At 42.5% G+C, this 15,193-nt stretch overlaps 1 protein-coding gene across 5 annotated transcripts; it reads right to left on the bottom strand.

Moving 5' to 3' along the window:
- Nucleotides 1-313: 313 nt before the first annotated feature.
- LOC311155436 (SERTA domain-containing protein 2-like) lies at nt 314-14,556 on the bottom strand. 5 transcript variants are annotated; one of them, XM_084208633.1, is made up of 5 exons: nt 14,446-14,556; nt 12,831-12,937; nt 12,531-12,629; nt 11,413-11,531; nt 314-3,869 (listed from the first exon to the last, which is right to left on the bottom strand). In XM_084208633.1, exon 5 carries the CDS (start codon nt 3,863-3,865, stop codon nt 3,014-3,016), a length of 852 nt encoding a protein of 283 aa, XP_084064759.1. In that variant the 5' UTR covers nt 3,866-3,869; nt 11,413-11,531; nt 12,531-12,629; nt 12,831-12,937; nt 14,446-14,556; the 3' UTR covers nt 314-3,013. The 5 variants fall into 5 exon arrangements, with proteins under 5 accessions (XP_084064759.1, XP_084064757.1, XP_084064758.1 ...); XM_084208631.1 differs by having other exon boundaries at nt 12,831-13,314; nt 14,446-14,495; XM_084208632.1 differs by lacking the exon at nt 14,446-14,556 and adding an exon at nt 13,110-14,038.
- Nucleotides 14,557-15,193: the final 637 nt, after the last annotated feature.

Below are 15,193 nucleotides of genomic sequence, written 5' to 3'. Positions count from 1 at the left end.
CCCAGCTCAAACTGTGGTGCTTCCCTAAAGGAGGAATCCATCCTTCAGGGTACGTGGAAACCTCATGTGGAACCCTAGTATGGGGACTGGCATGGGTAATTATTTCTGTACAGGTTTGTAAGGTGTTTATTATTTCTAGGAACAAAGAATGGGGGAGAGGAGGCATGTGGAGAAGGAAAAAGGGTACAAATGCCTAGGGAAAATGCTATGTCTTTGTGAGTGAAAGACCAAAGAAAAGGTGGCAGGGTGCCATAGGTTTTTTTTTATGCTTTGTTTTTAAAACAGTCACATACCAAAGGCTCCAAAATATAACTGGTTTAAATGCAAAACTGTGGCTTTTATTTCCAAACATACAATAAATAGGTCCACCACAACTAGCCTCTAACTTCATTTTACATGGAAGGATTTTAAAATTAATTTGTGCATATTTAAAAATTAAACTTCCCTTTGCACATAATTCCAAACATAACCGAACTGCATTACACACCAGCTCATGGTCTTGGCACTGTGACACAAGCAACCAATTAGAAACAGAGCTCTGTAGCCAGGACTTGTACAAAAATTGCATTTTGAATTGTTGATAAAAGATCTACCAACAATTAAATCTTTTGCTGCAGTACAGAAAAAACTTTAGTACATAAATGTCGAAAAGCAAGTTGTCTTTTCTTCCGTTTCTGTAGAGACTGCAACGTAAGTGGATTTATTAAGTGTTCACTATTTGCTATATGATACAATTTTCATACCAAAATATCTTTACTGCATAGTAACATTCCATATTTTCAAATGCAAAAAGAGATTAGATGCAGTCTTTTTATTTTATCCCTCATCACTGAATTTAAAGACATTTTTAACCGCATCTCTGTTTCATCACAGTGCAGAAGGCCCTTAATATTTCAAGGATTTATTCAGTCATCTTTTTAATACAAAAGTAGAGGCTGAGGAAAAGCCAGAGTAGTCTATACACAATGCACAATCTGTGTACATTCTGAAGCTGTACCTCTTCAAGAACTAGTTATACACTCTTCAAACAAATCCCTTTATCCAGCAATTCAAAATGCTTTAGATCAGAAGTTTTATATTAGAATCAATACAATATATGCATATAAATACATTTATACCCTTCAGCTGCTAAACAACCCAGATGGCTGCGAGGATGTGACCTGAAATGGTTCTCCATTGGCCTGGGATACCACATTATGTCGGCAGCTGTTAACCAAGAGAGTCACAGTAAAAAAACGGAGATCTCTGCACAAGGTAGGTGTGCCACAGCATCAGTTAAGACTAGAAATACCAGGTGACACCCTGGCCCCTTCAACAGGGCCAGGATTTCAACTTCTGTGAGATGCAACACACAGGCAACATTTTTCCCTCTGCCGACACTCTGTTCATAAAAAAGTCTCAGCAGAACAACAAAATCCCAAAAAATACAACAAATCAAAGCAAAGGTTTTACAACTGCAAGTTTCCAAGACAGGTGCTGCAGCTTTCAAGAACAATGTAAAAGTTTTATAATTAAAAAAAGAAGGAAAAAAAAATCCAAACCAAAAAGCAATGTGCAAGTGTGAAACTCAGAAGACGATAGCAGGGATCGATCTAGACCTCGGTTCAGGCTGAAACACAGAACCCAAACTGCCTGATGGAAAACCAGTTCTCACTGCCAACCTCACCTCCAGCTGAGCAGGGTGTTTGTGAATCTGCATAAAAACCCCCCTGCCTCACCCAGGACAGCCTGGGGCAGCAGCTCTGGGGTTCCAAACCCAGGTGGCCCCGGCCCCTCGCGGGGACAGAGCCACCAGCAGCGGGTCCCCACAGCCCCACGGGTGCTCCAGGGCTGTCACAGCAGAGGGTGATGTGTTCTCAGTGCTCTCAGCTTGGCTTCTGAAAGGATGCAGAAATGTTGGCTGAGTATCCTCCAAAGGTGCTAGAGGTTTTAAGTTTGAAGCGTTTCTTCCCACAATGCCAGGTATAAAAATGTGTATCTCTTTAAATAATATTGCACATAAAAATCATCTTAAAATCTGTAGTGAAAGCAGGGTTGAAGGACAGTGTTTTCCAAAAGAGAATAAAAAGCTACCTGTACATAGTAAATCTTAATTTAAAGAACGCCAAGATTATTCAAAATCTAAGCACATAATACTGACAGAAAAATGTTAAATTGCACAATCTACATATAAATTAATTTGTAAATACTTAAAAGTTTTTAAACATTGAATACCCTTGATTTCACAAATCAGCTAGGTCACTGTCAAAGGATCAACTTAATGAGTTAGAAGTACTTTGCCCCAGAAAGAAACAGAAAGATTTGCAGTCTCAGATGAAGCACTGGAAAGAGTTAAAGCATTTCAGCTCAGAGGTAGTGCTAAACACATCCAACTAGAAGTCCATTATATTTGAACTATGATGAAATAACGTAGTAAAATGTAGAAAGACTATAAAATTTACAAAAATAAATAGTTCTGAATGCTTTAGAAAATGCAAGAGACTTTGTTGGTAAGTGTCTTGATCTGCTTTTCTGACCAAAAGAAAGCAAAGCGTGTCTCATTTTTAAAATATACCCATCTCTAAGAACGTGTCTGCAATCCACACAATCTAACTCTGCAACTTGACAGATGCCAGCTTGGCATAGACTCTGATATTAAAAATAAAGTGGAGGCTTTGTAAAAGATCACCTCATATGAAATTTGCTTTGCATGTAAATTCTTCTGTCAAATTAAAAATTGCACATAAAAAAGTTTATTGAAAGAGGCATGAGGGGTGATGAGGGTATGTGCCCATTGTTCCACATACACCCTGGAAGGAAAATGATGATTGCACAGTTCTGATAAATAATTTTTCTTTTTTAAAATCTGCCACTTTTTTGGTTCGTAAGTTTTGGAATTATTTAGAAAATTCTAATATGGACAAATTATTATTTAGTTTGCTTTTAAAAGAATTCTTTACAACTATTCCAGTGGCTTTTATCCTGAAACCAAATGCAAGTGGCAGTCTAAAAGTATCTTTGGGTAAAACAAGTATCAGGATCCAACGAGAATTTCCATGATGTGGTCCAACTCACTCAGATCTGTTCTACATATCTGAATGTTGTTTGCTGAAGAAGAATTACAAGATGGAAAGGTTTTCAATGGTTCTTCTGTAGCAAGAGATGGTGATCTGGGCGGCATCAGGGGAGGGCAACAAAAGTCTGAATCATACATTGAAGTGTCAATATCTTCAAAAATGTCATCTATTGCCAAATCCTTCAAGTAACTGGTTGAATTTGAAATCTCAAAGGAACCAAACACGCATTCAGCTCCCTTCAAATCCTGTCTGTCATCTTCTAGTTTCAGACCAGTATTTTCTGGAAACTTTGGCTGGTCATCTCCAGTAGGAACCAGACAAGTAGGAGGGCTGATATCTTCTACAAAGTCTAAATCCTTCAGAATAGATGAAATAGCAGATGACATGTCGTCGTCTGAAACGATCAGCAGGCTGTTTTCAATCGGGTCCTCTACAGACCGCAGCTCACAGCAGTGGGACTCTTGCTGACCAACACCCGAAGGCAACTGAAGGGAAATGCCAGGTGCCTCCATCCCTGTGTAGCTGTGAGCAGCAGGAGCAATGCCAGGGCAGAGATTCACCGGCTGCTGGCCGCTCTCTTGTCTCATCTCCTCCTGAATCTGCCGCACGGTGTTGGCGATGAGCACGGAGCGGTGCAGGTTGGGCTCCACCAGCATTTTGTACGTCTGTAACTTGGTGAGGCACATGTTGAGCACCAGCTGCCTCTTGAGTGGGTAGGGCAGACCTCGACTGGAATCAAAGGCACTCGAGAGACCAGCCATGCTCTCCTCATAGTCACTCAGCTTGCGCTTTAGGCCTCTCCCCAACATGAACCTGCAAGAAAAAAATCCTGAATTAACCGTGGGCAGGCCCAACAGACAATTCTGAAAACCCTCAACTGTACAATGTACTGGTTAGCTGAGACTTTTGATGTCACAGAACATCAAGAGATAGAAAGAAACCCTACACAATAGTACTTCCATTGAAAAGATGCACTTTCCAGCTATATTGTTTCATGGCAACTTTTTTCCTTAACAGAAAACATGGAAGAAATATACTAACTCTTTTTGAAAAAAGCTATAGACTACTAAGTACATCTGACTGTCCACATGAAATAAAACAGATGCTTGTATTAAGGATCAAATTACAGAATATTTAATCATTTCCATTTTAACATTCATTCTTGGGTACAGCAGGTAAGGTTTCAAGCTAGTTTTCAACACCCATTTTGATCTTATTAAGCCATTCTAATGTCTTGCTCAGTGTCTCTGAGAACACACATAGAACATACATAGAGTTCTATGTAAGGCTGATTCTTCCCTTTTTTTCTTTGGTGACCCAAAATTGTTTTAGAGCAAGACTAACAGCAGGGCCTCCCGTGGGATCCTTATATCCATTCCACATCTTGGGAGTTGGGTTAAATGTGGGAGGAAATCTGGCTGGGCCACTGAGCTCACAGAGAGACAATGGGTTCACAACCTGCTACTGACTTCACACTAAGAACATCAGGCAGGAAGTTATCAAACAGCATTTTAAAAGCAACCAATTTTGGTAAAATCGTTAGGGAAAAAATAGAATTTAGTTGCTTTCATTCTGCTATGTGTGCTCTTGCACTGAAATACAGTAGGTCTAGAACAATGTGGTACAAAAATCTGTACACACAGACCTAAAATATAAATACCTGCCTGGGTACTTTGCAATTACCATCCCAAGTCTAAAGAGTTTTATTAGGCACAACAAGCCCTATGCAATCACTCATATAAGCACAGAAAAGGAGTATACTCTGTGCAGAAAACACTGGTAAAATCTCAGTTATACACATCCTAAAGTGTCCATGAATACAGACACCTTGTTCCCAAACTATTAAAAAAAATTAAGCAATCATAAGTTAGACACCAGTGGCAGATTAAGGGCAGATCCTTCACGCACAATGATCCAGACCCTGCATGCTGCTGAGGGCCTCCCAACTTCCTTTTCATGTGAGCACTGGATGCTGCCAGCAATAGCTCAGCTGATGGCTGCAGCTGCCAGCTGCTAGCCTGTTGCTAGACTTTTGGGGACAAGGAGAAGGCAGCAGGATAAAGCCTCTTTTACTTTCAGGATTTCTCCAGATTTGCAGGGCTCCATGGCCATGTCCATCTGCCCAGACAAGGCTTTGGAGAACTCGGCTCCTCTGGAGGAACAGAAAGGAAGCAAGCACTGCATCCTCCTCAGCAAGACACACCAGAGAAAACAGACAGCTGCTACAGGACTTTAGGTGTCAGACTTCTCAATGGTAGACACTTTTTGGTTTTTTTTTAAGGACATATCTGGATGAAATTCAACTTGTCCTAGGACTGCATTTTTACTTAGCAGGGAGTTGTCTGGTCTATCTTCAGTTCATTAACACAGTCACTCTTGAAAAAGCAACAAACCTTGATTACTTATAATCTTACCACTTCTGCAACTTTTTAACTTTGGAACTCTGTTTTTCTCCAAAGTTTTCTGCTGAAGCGTCACAGCACCAGCTGAATCTCTTTAAAAACCAGAAGGTGTCTGGAAGTGGTGTACCTGTTCACCTGGGTCATCATCCCACACTGATCATGTACCACTCTCCCACTCCAGCACCCCATTAAGAGCAGACAGACCCAGCCAGTACCAAGCACTCCAATACCACAAAATCAGAACAAATATGGATACAAAGTTCAGACACAAAATATAAAAGTATTCTGGGAAGGCAGTGTGTGTGTGTGAAGGATCCTCAAACTACTGACAATACTGTCAGTAACAGCTAATTTTTGACACAATCTATGGAAAATCACATTTATGTGGGACAAGTAGACTGCAGCTGAATACACCGACTCTTGTAGTGAAAACAGTAATTTATGCAAATCATAAACTCACAAAAAATTCTGAACTCTCCATTTCAAGTAGCATTTAAATGTTGTGGACTACCTCAAGCATCCCCTCACAGCATCACTGTAAGAATGAAAATTATGCATCAAAACAGGTTTTTCATCACATCATTCCCATACAGTGCACACTAGTAGGGTTTATTTGTTTTCCTCTCAATTAATTCAACAGACCAAAATTTACACCCATCAGGGAATGAAGATATGACCACACAGGAAACAGCAATTCTGACATATCACACATTCAGAATGCTTCATTTTGATAATTTACTGATTTTAATATTTTTTAAAATACACATTTATACTTTGTTAGACACACAGGGCATACTACTCTTATCTCTTTGAATTATAAAAATGATGTTAATTCCTAACATCTCAAAAATGTGTTAGCACTTAAATTCTGCAATCAAGCTTAAAGAGCAAGCAGACTATGATATGCAAGGATGTATAATTTCACAAAAACAACTTAATATGATATGTTTTACTTTTCAATTCAAACGGTAGTCTTGTTAGACTAAATACTTCATGCTCATATAGGCAGACATCCCTCTTTTCATTCCTCAAATTTCCTTCACAAAATTTGTCCCAGAGCATTTTACAAACATGTAACATGCTTGAGCATGACAGCACTTGACTATGAAAATGAAGTGCAAGAAACACTATTTGCTCCAACTTCAAAATGTTTCTACTTAACATACTCCCGACTCCCAAAATCTGTTTTTAAAGTAAACAAACATAGTACTACCTTACATTTATAAATTCTGTCTAACATTGATTTATTTCCTAACAGGAAGGATCCCCTACTCTCCCCTCCAGGAGCTAGATGACTTCAGAGGCTACACAAAAATTTGTAAAAGGCTAATAAAAACCAGAGTACCATTGGTACAGTGGATTTAAAAATGACTAGTGTCATGGTTGCTACAGGAGACATTAAATTTCAGTTCTTGTCAAACACACTCAGCTGCTGACCTACAAAAGACACAAAGCCCCTTTGTTAGCAGCTAATCTACATTTTATCAGGCCTTTTGCTTTACTTTCTAACACAAGAATTTCTGATGGGATCAGATCCTTAACACACTTCTGTGTATTTTCTAAGTACCTTGTTCTTCTGTAGCACAGCGATTGACACCTTAACCCAAACCCAAAATTAACAGTCAGATGCTCTCTTTCACAGCATCACTTTGCAACAGAAGATGCTGATGGCATCATTTAATTATGCAATGCTTATCCCACTTCAATTTTTGGTAGTAAGGCAAACAAGCAGCCGTGCACACACAAACCCCCAGCTGCCTGTTCAGAGGAGGAGCAGCGTCAGCCCTTCCACCAGCTGACACGAAGGCACAGCCAGCTCAGAGCAGCACAATCTCCAGAAACTGCACTCTCCTTACTCCAGCCTAATTCCAGGAATATACTCACACCTCAAAAAACAGGGTCAACTAGCAGGATTTTGGGATGTGCCAATCTGATAACTCCGTAATTTGTAAGTAAATAAACTGAATAAGAATTAAAAGTTTATGCCAACTTCAAATGTGAGGTCTTCACATAGCTGTTCAATTATAAAAGCAGCAAGCTTAAGTCACCCTTTTCTTGAACTTGAAAAAGTTCCACAAATTTTTTTTTTCTGTCACAACAAATTTATTTTTCTGTTCAGATGATCTATTTTAAAATCTTTTGTCATGAAAAAAAACAGGAACAATGAGGAGCAACACATCTCAACTTTTTTTCCTGGCATCTTCTCATCCTCTCCCATTACAGTAATGCAAACTGAACCACAGGCCATTTATGGCAGAATGCTTTTTTAATGAAAATAATTTTTCAGATATAGAGAAAAGGAAGCAAAGTGAACTCAGTATTTGAGAGTACCAAACCCTCTATTCACATCCCTGAACTACAATGGAGTCTACACAGAAATTCTGCCCTGCTAGCACGTTCCTCAGCTCCTTCCAGTCCTCCATGGAGGACACTTCATTACAACTCCTCCCTGCTAAGATGGGAAGAAGCATCCAAGCACTGTAATCCTACACCATACCAGGGTTTGAAAAAACTTGGGAGGCAAGAAGCACGTCCCTGGTTGGCAAATCCACACAATACCAAACAAACAGGCCTGGTCAGGGTGCAGCTACTCAGAAGAAACATTCCAGGCTACCAAGAAAAATTCACATTGCGACGTGTTGTGGACAATGCAGGGCCGGTGCCACCATTTCAGCTCCATCTGTCACACGGCCTGACAGCGCAGCTGCCACTGACACATGGCTGGGAAGTACAGCTGGGAACACTCTCAAGGAATAATGCAACATGTGAAAACCCTCCATTACTTCTATCTGGGCAAACTACTACTTAAAAACTTTTTTGGAATATGAGCAAGAATTAAAGAGAAAAGTTAAACAATGTTTAGAACTCAGGACCTCACAGAGCTTTAATTCTCAGTAGGGAAGAGCTTCAAAAGTAAGGAGTGTATGAAACACGACTGCCACGGTTAGTATTGTCTGAACACAAACCTCTCATGCACTGTATTAAACTACACAACAGTTATTTATTTACCACTAAATATGTTTAAATTGCAAGATCATCAATAAAGTACCCAGCCTTCACTATCCAGGAAAAGATAACTGAATTCATAGTGGTACTTTTTGGCATTTCTTTTTAGAATATTATTAAATTCAAACTTGCTTCATCCTTTCTCTACAGCCACATTGCTGTATTTTTTAGCCCAAGACTGCCTCAAAGTGAAATACTACTTTTTCTTACAGGACAAAAATACCAGCTTTGCAGGTGTGTAAGCATGTCATGAGTGAAAGCTGCCTGTCCAGTTTGCAGTAATGCAACTTATGTATTAAAATCAAAATTAAGAGACTCCTTGCTATTGTAATTTGGGCAATTCCCTTTCAAAGTCTCCTTTGTCTTATAACTATAGAAACCATGTAAGAGTAAAGACAGACAGACTCTCTGGGCTGTAGATTTGTGTTAGTGACTGACCAAGGCTGGCTGATAACTTGGTGTATCTGCTCTCCCCTCTCTTCACGGGCACATCTCACAAGCACACATCCATCTGCAGAAGTGCAAAGGAAGACAAACACCCCAACAGTTATGGCTGTTCCCCAGAATTATTTGATGTATGCTGTACACTATTTTTAATGATAATCCTTCCCCTACCTGACACACATTTTTAGGCAACACAACTTCACAAGCAGTTTTAATTAAGTGCTGGACTGGCTATTGGTATTTCATATAGAAGAAAGTGCACAAGGAAATGAAAAGGCTAAAGGTGCAGTTAACAGACACAGCACAAATCCCTTCCTCCCATCGGGGCTTAGTGCTGATCACTTGGACATGCCTTACATAACAGTGTAAGCTGTCAGAGCACACACAACATCTCTGATCTGGGGTCCCCAGCAAGTGCTGGAGATCCCCACACTATATCTTGGCTGTTACCCTGAGCAATGAGGGAAGTACTAAATGCCTTAGGAAACAGCAAATGAAAAAAGTTTAGACCTGAAGATACTTCCAAATATACAAAAGTGTGTTTAAGTCCATTGCCTCCCCACCCCCCCTCAGCCCTGCCCCAGTTTAGCCAAGATGAGTAACTGCTGGAGAAGGCACAAGTGACTAAAAGTGTGCATACAGGGAGGAGTGCAGTCCTACCAGCTTACTCCCATACCTAAACTCCTATGCAACAACTTCTTCACAGGAGTCAGAAATTACCAGAAAATGGCTGCTCAAAGAAAGAAGACTTAATGTCAACTTTCTGATCAAAAAATCCTGACCTACAACACGCCCCCAGTCTGGTACAAAGCAACTGGAACACAGAACCAAGATATGCTACTGTTCAGACTCAAGAAACCCCAACAAAAACAGCAAACAAACCCAAAACCAAACACACACACAACAACTCTGCAAACAAAACAGAAAAAACCCCACACCTAAGGATTTCCCCACATTTTGAAAGTCAGACTAACCTGAATAGCATTCATTAGGTACAGGAAAGGAATGAGAGGAACACTGAGTTTAGTACAAAATTATTCTGGAATTAATAATGCTCCCACTGTCATTGACTATGTGTGGAGTGTAGAAAACAAACCTGTATCATGCACAAATATTTTAGGAGCTGAAATGATGTTTAGGAAACACTTGGAAAGAAGTTTTACTTTGATTTAAAAGTTAGTCTGAACCCCCCCCAAAACAACCTGCTTATGTTATGTCTACTGGGATCTGGAAAATTCCTGCACTTAAGGACATCTTTCTAAGTTCCTTACTCCCATTTCATTTCACAAAGCACTGATAAGAGCTTTGCTTTACAAACCATGGCAGCTGAGTTTCAGAGCATGCCATTTCACTCTGGAGAAGGAACTCCTCTGTTAGGATCTGTACCTTCCACAGCTAAAACAAGTGGGTTCCAGTGCTCAGCAGAGAGAAACTTTCACCCATAAAAACCCCAAACTAAACCATTATCACTCTTGCCTGTCACTTGTGTATCTTGTTCCACCATTTATTAATAAATCTCATGTGTATATTTTCAATGGAAGTGTGTTTAGCAAGGTTTTTTCAGGGATTCTAGGTGGATTTTTTTTTTTCTTAGTGGAAGAAAGGCCTGGAATAATTTAAAGAAAGAATCAATAGTAGTTGGCAAAAGCTAATACATAATCAAGAGTTACTAAATCTAGAAACTCCCACAGTAAAACTAAATTGTAATTAAATGAGAACCTAAGACTCATAAAGGAAACAAGAAGAACCAAACCATTATGGATCCACCAAAGCATTTCACTGGAGAAACAAAGGATCATTAGAGCTGCAAATGCAATCACAGACCTTTCCACAGCTTGTTGGAGCCAACTAACAGTTCTCAATCCCACATGTGCTTCAAACAGAGATATACTAGATGCATTCCCCTACATAACACTGACACACTCCTTAGGGCTACAGTGATCTAAAAGATCTGCTAATAAACGAAGTTACAGCTTATTAAATATTAAAAATTGGCATGTCCATACTTTAAACAGAAAAAATTGGACATTAACAGTGAAAGCAAACAAGAAAAAAGCTCTTTTTCTGATAGAGGACTGTGCATTTATTCTTTCTGTAACCAAATCAGAAAACATGGAATTGTCTCTTGTAGTACACAACTTTACTTGAGTATCCAAAGTGCCACCTTCTCACAAGACAGAAATGCAACACTCAATTTTAGCAGCTGAACAGTGGGTCTTACCATAAGAGTGACATCTTAGCTAAGCAATTTCCAATAAGAATGTGATCTTAAACTAATATGTTTTATTGCATTGTAATAATTCCCCCCTCATCAAGAAAAAAATAGTAATGGAAATTCAGAATACTCAAACTAAAGTTTTTACTTCACTTTATATTATATATCCCATTTTTAAAAGATACATTTCAGTTTATCATTCTAACCCACAAATAACATCTGCAGCGCATTATCAGAATATGTCCTATGGACAAAAGATACAATTTCATAAAAACATACAAATAGTTACCCTTAGAAAACAGAAAGGAGTCCAGGCAGGAAGATTCTGGATTTTGCATAAAGCGTGGTCATCCAAGAGTCTTGAGCTATCCCAGAGGCCAAGCCATCCACCGAGGTAGGATGAGGCGACTTAAGAGGAAAAACAAAACAAAATCAGAGTATTTAATTACTATGTGGTGGTTTTTATTTTATTTTAACCAGAAGCATTAAGCACATAATTCAATACAACTTTTTAAATTATTTGTGGTAAATTCTATTAAAGCAGATCAATATGGGTTAAACCCCCTAAAATTCATTGAAATAAGAGGACCTAACAGTTTTACCTGTGAACACATAAAATGTGGAAATTATCTTTTGTAAATGAGTATTGCAAAATGCTGATCCTCTGAGCATTAGGCTTTAGGATAAGGACTTGCACTGCTACTTCCTCAGGTTATTGAACACCAATTTACAACTGCAATCATCTCCAAAATTACATAATCAGGAGAGAGAATACCATGCATTGTGAAGAACTACATTTCAGAATTATCCCCTAATGCTTACAGGCTGCAAAACCAGCTAGATTTTTATTTAATTCCCCAACTTTCCTCTTTTTCAGCACATACACAAAACCAGTATGAGAAGACAGTTGACAAGGTGTCCTATGATTGTGTCTAATGTTCAATGTGGCACCAGCTCCATCACACCCCTGATATAACAGCATCTGCAGTATGGCTAGAGACCACATGGATTAAATCATGGATTAGCTCAAGGCATTGGTGACTTGGAAATGTGAAAAGGCTCAAGTGACAGCAAACTATGGGCTAGGCTAGGAAATGTGGAGGGAATCGCATGATCCATGCTCTTGAGGTCTCACCTCCACCTGGAGAACCAAACAGTTATGAATTCCAAGGATTAAAGCCCTTGCAGGGGCTGACAGCCTGCAGCCAGGATTGGATGTGACATGCCAGTTTGTGCACATCACACACACAGACACCTGACCCAGCTACGGCAAAGCGCCTCACAAATGCACCGCAGGAGCAAGGATCAGCACTGGCTGCACAAACACAGCCCTTCGTGATCAAAAACCAAGAGTTCACACATTATTGCACAAATCTTAAAATAATACATAGTGAAAGGCAGTCTTACATTCAGACAGACGGGCAAGTAAACGCCTACAGTTCATCTTACATAGCAACTCATAGCCTGATGCTACCAAAGGGCTCCTCCGCTTACAGAACCTCGGAACTGTAAAAATGCAGTAAAACAGCAGTAAAATGCCCGTGACCTCAGCAAGCCAAATCTCACCCACAGCAACAAACACATTAACATCTCCCTCCTCCGCCTAGAAGCTGACTTCTTTCCCAGTATAATGATATCCACGCTATCTGTAAATAATTAGGAAAAAAAAAAAAGCCCCAAATAAAGAGACAAATGAAGATTCATAACCTATTTGCTCTGAAACAGCAGGACTTCAGGTGGTCACTACTGAGGTTCATTAAAGTCTACTTGTTAGGTCACAGGGAGACGTGTGCAGGCACTGCATTTTCTTTACACTGAATATAAAAACACATGTTTTAGAGTTTTAGGATTCTTTAATGCTAAAACAACTTCACAAAGCTAACAAGCATAGTAAAATGTTGAAAAGTTTTAGATTTCAGCACCTTAGCTAAAAAACCCCAAACCCAACAAAATCAGAAGCATTGGATAATAAAATAGTACTGTTACTTGTGGTTTAGAAGTCCAATATTTTGCTAGAAGGAGATGAAGTCAAGTGGTTTTCAAATTTAATTTCTTTATTAGATACTTCAAAGGATTCCTGCAGAAGTAACTGTGGAGGTTTTGACTTTTGCCCTGTATGATTTCTGGGCACACTGGGTTAAGTGTCAGGAAGAAGTACAAAAGTAAGGTTATTAGGTGTAATTTTTACAATCTGTTAGGGAAAAAAAAAAAAAACAACTATAGAAGACACAGTAGCTGCAAATCACTATGAATTATATCTCTAGTGGATTACTTTCTGTCTTCCCTTTTTAGTATGTGTTTAGGGGTCACTTGAGAGTTTTGAGATTACAGCATCATTTCAATGTTAATGGTATTTCCCACATTGCAGTTAACTGCCCGAACTATGGAATTTTAGCCACATCAAAAATAAAGTGGAAAACTACTGCAAGGCTCCCACCTATGCTTTTAGAAACGAGCATTCCAACACAGTTTGAAAAATTCCAGGCCTAACTAGGACAGAAATTATTAACTGCACTATTTGCGAGCTTAATCTGCAATATGCATAGAGACCAATCTTACGCTCCTCCAGTCCCATCCACCTGCACGTAGCCCAGACTAACACGCATTTACTAAGCCCAGCAAAACCTGCCATTAGAAATGTAACTGCAGCTTATACAGAAGTCGCAACTACCGAGCGGCAGCGATCAGGAGCGCCAGGATGGAGCCGCCGGGATTCAGGGAAAGCCCTTTCCTGCCGCCCTCCCGCAGCCGCTCCCGCGGCTCCTGCCACCATTTGGCCTTTGTGGAAGGAGTGTCGGTGCTTCCTGCGGCCGTCCCGCCCCCCCCGCGGCCGTGGGCAGCGGTAACCAGAGACAACCTTGGGCTTCCCGAGCTGCGAAAAGTTACACTCCTCCCCCTTCCTCCGCCCGGCTCGCTCAGACCCCGGCCGGGCTAATTATAACTGCGCGAACAACTTCCACCGCCGGCCGCGCTCCGGCCGCTCCCCCCGCGCCCAGCCCGGCTCCCCGGGGCCGCCGTACCCGCACCCCGCCGCCGCCGTGCCCCCGGCCCCAGCCCAGCTCCCCGGGGCCGCCGTCTCTCCTCTCCGCACAGCACCACCCCGGGGCCCGCCGTCCGCTCCACCTGTCCCCGCCGTCCCCTCCTCTCCCACCGCACCGCCGGCTGCCCCTCCGCCCCTCACCGGCAGGGCCCCCCCGCCCCGTCGAGGCTCCCGCCGCCCCCGCCTCGGCCTCCCGCCGTCCCCCCGCGACCGCCGCTACCCTCCCCCTGCCCGCGGCTGGTAGCCCCGCGCCCTCCCGCCGCCTCCCGACCGGCGCCCCACCTGGGAGCAGAGGAAGCCCCGTTCCTTCGCAGCCGGCCGCGCTCCCTCCCTTCGGCGGGGCTGGGACTCGGGCCGGGAGGAGGCGGAGGCAGCGCCACCCCCGCCGGGCCCCGGCAGCCTCCGCTCCGCCCTTCCCTCCGCCCGCGGCTCCCGCGGGGGGGCGCTGCGTGCGCCGCGCGCGCCAGCTGCTCGCCCTCCCATTGGCCGGCGGCCCTTTCAACCTGCCCGGCAACCATTTTCTGACTGGCTAGCGAGTCGAGGAGGCGGGGCTACAGCTGGTCCCGCGGCGCCGCCCAATGAGAGAGCCGGGAGAGCCGGGGGGCGGAGCCGCGCGCCGGGCTCGCCCAATGGGGGTGCGGGCGCCGCCGAGTCCCGCGTTCCCGGCGCGGCGCTCCGGGGGCGGCCCCGCCCGCGCTGCCGGGGATGGCGGAGCGGCCGCGCCGGGCTCGGGCCGCACCGCGCCGCTCCGCCAGCTGCTGCCGCCGCACTCTGCGCCTTGAAACCACCGCGGAGCCACTGGCCAGTCTCCCCCATCCTTCTTTTTTAATAAACTCGCAGTCCGTCTGTAACCAAAAGTACCAAATTTCAGTAAAAGGCACGCCCAGGGCCTCCAGAGAGCAGCGTTCCTACAACGCCCCGGTGCCAGGCCTGTTGGGAAACGAGGCGCACACGTCTCCCGACCAGCCCTAGAGCTACGTCAAACATTGCACAATTCTGCCATGAATATTCACTTGATTTTTTTTTTTTC

Source organism: Fringilla coelebs (genome assembly GCF_963513975.1).
Source record: "Fringilla coelebs genome assembly, chromosome: 6".
NCBI lineage: Eukaryota > Metazoa > Chordata > Aves > Passeriformes > Fringillidae > Fringilla > Fringilla coelebs.
The sequence above is the reverse complement of the archived record's forward strand: the minus strand, read 5'-3'. Positions and strand labels throughout refer to the sequence as shown.